A 5405-nucleotide genomic window follows, 5' to 3' on the forward strand; every position below is an offset into this window, starting at 1 on the left:
TCACTGGCCACCACTGAGAAGTGTTGGACTGTCTTCTTTACTGCCGTTATTAGACGTTTATACCATTAATAATGTACTCCCCATCCTTCTCCAAGTTGAACAGTCGGAGCTCATGAGCAACTTGTCATGTGGCAGATGTGCCAATCCCTTAACCGTCTTCCTGACCCTTCACTGGACTCTCTCCATTACATCCATGTCTTCAGACCTGGCTTAGTTTGACTTTCTCTCAAAAGCTGTTTTAGATCAAAGTAACATGAAAGTCAAATAAGGATGAATGCATCCCAGAGCTTCTATGTAAAGGGCTCTCTCAATAGTCCTGTTTTCTTTAGCAGTTTTCTCAAGTGACATGAAGGGTCCTTTGGATGTCTATCATCACACCCAACACAGAATAATTAACTTGTCACAGTGAGGAATTCAAGAGCCAACAGCAGCAACACAACTTCAGGAGTCACTGAGATATCAGAACTGTAGGATAAACTGTGAAGGAGAGATGTGGTGCTTAGCTGAGTTATCCCTGATGATATAGCAGCCTTACTCAAGAGTTACCTAGCTATCACTCTGAACCTGTCATAACCTATGTGGTTGTAGCTATTTCTTATCAATACATCTATTACCAACACTGTCGTAGAGACAGCATGGGCTTATTTTCTTTGAATCTTTGTAGTGTAGCCATATTAGAAGAGATTCTCCAAGTTTCTGAAGCTGGGGATAATACTATTCTGGCACCATTTCATAGCTCAGTAATTTAAATACTTACTTAGCATTCAAGAGATCAATGCCCGTTCTTCAGTGTGACCTTAATCTATTCTCTTGGCTCTGTATGTCTTTGTAGTACCATAAATTGCACAGTGGAGCACAGATACTAATCCAGATAACCTTATCTCTCAAGGTAATTCTAAGCTAATGTCTGCAAGGCTGTTCTCAGATTATTTTTGTTCACCATTTGCATGTGATAGCTAAAATGAAACACTAAACACTCTAATCTCTTGTCTCTGGTACATGAGACCATGGTAAGAAAGAGAGACCATCTTGCTGTGCTGCTTTTATGATACAATCCCAGCGAGAAGGAGCAAAAGGTCATAACTAGTTCTGTCAGTGTCACACTCAGTAGATGAAGAATAGGACTTTGTTTTCCAGCACCATTATCAGGAAACAAGAAACAGGAAAAAAGCCTTGCAGCTTCATTAATGTACAATAAAGAGATACTGCCAGGTGTGTGGAGTGCTATTAATGGTGTTCATGGCAGTACTCTTTTGGCCTCAATTTGCTAAACTGAGTGTATACTTAAGTATATACAGTAAAAATATTAGTGATTGAGATTTTTATGTAATGAGCTTTTTTAATGGAAATGTCAACACTAGACTGATCTTATGTTCCTTCTGATGTCATTACAATTATTTATTCAGACAGAGTTCACAATAAATTCATGTTTTAGGAAGTGTGTGATTTGGGAGGCATTATGAAAGGTTATTTGGGAAGCTTAAGAAATGTTACTCATACATAAATAATTCACATTCATATCCTGTTAATGTGCCATGTCTTTGAAAGTATTTATATGTCAGCTGGAATTATTAGATACTGGTTGTCTGGAGAGCTTATCTTAAACATAAAATGCAGTTTGATAAACAAGGTTAATTCTGATGTCACCATAAAGTTAGTGTTGCTTCAGCCTCTTAGCTGCGAGAGCACTTTAGAGCCAAATATTTCTCTGTATTAGCCCACTTAAAAAAAAAAAAAAAAAAAAAAAAAAAGGAAAAAGAAATAGGTGATATTTTCTCTCAGATGATGTTTTTCATTGTGAGATCCTTTTAACAGAATTTGTCCAGTCTCTTTACTGTTATAAGAACATCTTCCATTTTCTAACTTTTTTCATTTCTTGTATCTACACCCTAAATTAAAACCAGCATTTACTTAACAAATGCAGTTTCTTTTGTCAGAAGATGAAACTGTTAAAAATGCAATAAGCTTCTTTTCCCTAGAAGCATTTAAAACAGAAATTCAATATTTAAGCCATGCTGTGCTATATTACTGAGCAGTACCACAGATCTGCTTTTCCCAGTTTTGTCACAGAAGCAGATGAAATGCACAAAACAATCAGATATTCAAAATTTAGGCTTTAAAGCTTTATTGCCACATTACAAGCACTTCTGAAAGATTTTTTAATATATATAAATAATGGCAGAAGTAGTTCTGAAGAAAGATGTTTCAACTTAATAACTGAGCTCATATTCAGAATCTTTTAAAACAGTTTCCTGCATGGCAACATCTGAACAATACAGTGTCAGTGGTCCATTATTGAAGTCAAGAAGATGACGCACAACTTGTAGATTATTAATGGAGAAAATGTGCTGTAAAAAGTTCAAACTAGTTCAGTAATGTAGCAAAATTCTAAAAATTTGTACTAACTGGTGTGTGGCATTCTCATCTATCCTAGTATATTAACAAGGACAGGGCTGATCAAAAGTTAAAGCATGATCTTGAGGGCATCTTCCCAATACCTCTTAAAGAATGGCAGGCCTGGGGCATCAACCACCTCTCTAGAAAGCCTGTCCCAGTGTTTGACCACACTCTTGATGAAGAATTGTTTCTTAATGGCAACAAACACAGCTTTACCAAGTCGTGCCTGAGAAATTTTGTGACTTTTTACAATGGGGTCACAGCATTGGTGGACAAAGGGAAAGCAGCTGATGTCTACCTGGACCTGTGCAAAGCATTTGAGAATGTCCTGCACAACATCCTAGTCTCTAAATTGGAAAGATATGGACTTGATGCATAAATCACTTGGTGTATAAGGAACTGGATAGATGGTTGCACTCAGAGTTGTGATCAACAGCTCAGTGTCCAAATGGAGACAAGTGGTGAGTGGAGTTCCTCAGGGGACAGTAATGGTATCAATGCTGTTTAAGATCTTTGTCAGTAATATGGACAGTGGAATTGAGTGAATCCTCAGCAAGTCTGCTGACAACATGAAGCTGTGTGATGTAGGCAGCAAACTGGAGGGAAGGGAGGCCATCCAGAGAGACCTTGACAGGCTTCAGAAGTGGACCCATGCAAACTGTATGAAGTCCAACAAGGCCAAGTCCAAGGTCCAGCATCTGGGTTGGGGCAATTCCAAGCACAGTTACAGGTTGGGTGGAGAATGGATTGAGGAGAAGGACTTGGGGGAGTTGATTGATGAGAAGCTTAACATGAGCTGACACTGTGCTCTTGCAGCCCAGAAAGTGAACCATATCCTGGGCTGCATCAAAAGAAGCACGGCCAGCAGGTTGAGTAAGGTATGTATTTTCCTCTGCTCTCATGAGACCCCACCTAGAGTACTGAATCCAGTTCTGGAACCTCCAACAGAGGAAGGACATGGAGCTGCTGGAGCAAGTCCAGATGAAGGCCACAAATATGATCAGAGGGCTGGAGCACCTCTGCTATGAAGACAGGCTGAGAGAATCGGGGCTGTTCAGCCTGGAGAAGAGGAGGCTCGCGGGAGACCTTATAGCAGCCTTCCAATACCTGAAGGGCCTACAGGGAAGCTGCAGATGTAATGACAGGACAAATGGTAGTGGTTTTAAACTGGAGCAGGGTAGATTTAGGTTAGACATTAGGAAGAAATTCTTTACTGTGAGGGTGGTGAGACATTGGCACAGGTCACCCAGGGAAGTTGTGGATGCCACCCTTCCTGGAAGTGTTGAAGGCCCAGTTGGACGGGGCTTTGAGCAATCTGGTCTGCTGGGAGGAATCCCTGCTTATGTCAGGGGGGACTGGTTCTAGGTCATCCTTAAGGTCCCTTCCAACCCAAACCATTCTATGATTATGTCAAGTATGAACCCCTCCTGGTACAACTTGGAACTATTCCTATGTGTCCTGTCACCAGATAGCTGGGAGAAGAGATCAGCATATCCCTTCTCCACATCCCCTTTTTCAGGAAGCTGCAGAGAGCCAGGAGGCCACCCCTCAGCCTCCTTTTTTCTAAGCTAGACAAGCCTAGAGTCCATAGCCACTGCTCATATAATGTTCCTTCTAGGTCTTTCACCAGCTTTACTGCTCCCCTCTGGACACAGTTGAGTTACTTGAACATCCTTATGAAATTATGGGGCCCATAACTGGCCCCACTATTCTGCTAGCCCTATTCAGTGTATGGGAATCACTAGGCAGTAGGAAGCAGGGTTGGAAGTGTAGACATATTTATTTAGGGAGCTGAATGCCAAGAGCCTGCCTCCTCTTAGTTGTTGATGATTTTACAAGTCAGATGCTTTCCATGTGCTGTCACTCCACTGTGTGTTTCACAGTAGATATTATCTTGGCACTTCTACTCTTGGTGGGCAATCTCTGTCCTCTCCTCATACTCCTCCTCCTCCTCTTCTGTAGATGTGAATTCATCCTTCTGGACCATAGAAGGGAGAGGGTCCACAAGCAGGAAGTCCTCAGCTGCAGTACTATAGTTACAGCTTCCTCCAGAGATCACTGCTACCGATTCCTCTTCATTTCTCCACGTGTACTGATTGGGGGCCCTGGTGTGGTGAGGTGTGCACATCCCTGGCAGGCAGTACCCTGCCATGTTCATGGGGCGGAGGCGCCTGCTTGCCTCTTGCAGTATCTCCTCTGGCACCTGTGAGATCTTGGCCCAGCAGCACTTCTTCACATTCCAGAGCAGCCCTTCATCTTGACCACTGCTGCTCTGTCCACCTGCTTGGTCTTGATGGAGGGGCTCAGTGCGTCGCTGTTGTTGACTCCTCCTTCTGTCACGCCGCCGCCGGCGTGCCCTCCTGTGCTGCTTACGTGTTCCATGCACAGGAGACCTGCGCTGGCCCTGCTGGCCACTCTTCCTCCTGAAACCACTGGAGGAAGGTGCACAGGGATACTGCTCTGTGAGGTCCTCCCTCCCCTGTTGCCCTAGCTTATTCTCTTTGTTAAAATACTTCTTTTTCATGCGCTGCTTTTTTTTTCTGAGCCAGGCAGCCCCATTGAACTCCTGGACCAAGTGGAGCAGGTCTTCTGCCCGCACCTGCTGCTGCTGCTGCACTAGGCTGTTGCCACTGCCCTCACCTTGCCGTGCCTCTTCTTGCTGTCTAGGATTGACTGTGGCTGGTGGTGTGGCTTGGCTGGGTTCTCTATGCCAGAAGTGGTCTTCTCTCCTGCTGGGGTCTGGCTCTGAAGCTGAGGCAGCATCTCTGTCCCCGTCGGGGTTGTTTGGCTGGAAGCTCTGGGAGAAAGGCGGTGTCCACGCCATGCTGACACCCTGCTGTCCCACGAAGGGTCTTCGCCTGGGGTGGTCTGGGGGTAAAGTGACAGACTGCCTTGCCACTCTGCCTGGTGGAACCAGAGGGACACGTTTGTGACATGGGGGTGATGACTGGGACAAGGGCACCAGCTTTTGTGACCTCATCCTCAGTCAGCAGCTGCAGGGGTGGGGG

General features: G+C 44.3%; 1 protein-coding gene across 1 annotated transcript; it reads right to left on the reverse strand.

Annotated features, from left to right (window-relative positions):
- Window positions 1–4300: 4300 nt before the first annotated feature.
- Window positions 4301–5377, reverse strand: LOC104398015 (alpha/beta-gliadin A-IV-like). Its single transcript, XM_010008057.1, has one exon. The coding sequence runs from the start codon at window positions 5375–5377 to the stop codon at window positions 4301–4303; it is 1077 nt and encodes a 358-aa protein (XP_010006359.1).
- Window positions 5378–5405: the final 28 nt, after the last annotated feature.

This window comes from Chaetura pelagica, unplaced genomic scaffold, assembly GCF_000747805.2.
Source record: "Chaetura pelagica isolate M959 unplaced genomic scaffold, ChaPel_1.0 scaffold50, whole genome shotgun sequence".
Classification (NCBI taxonomy): Eukaryota; Metazoa; Chordata; class Aves; order Apodiformes; family Apodidae; genus Chaetura; species Chaetura pelagica.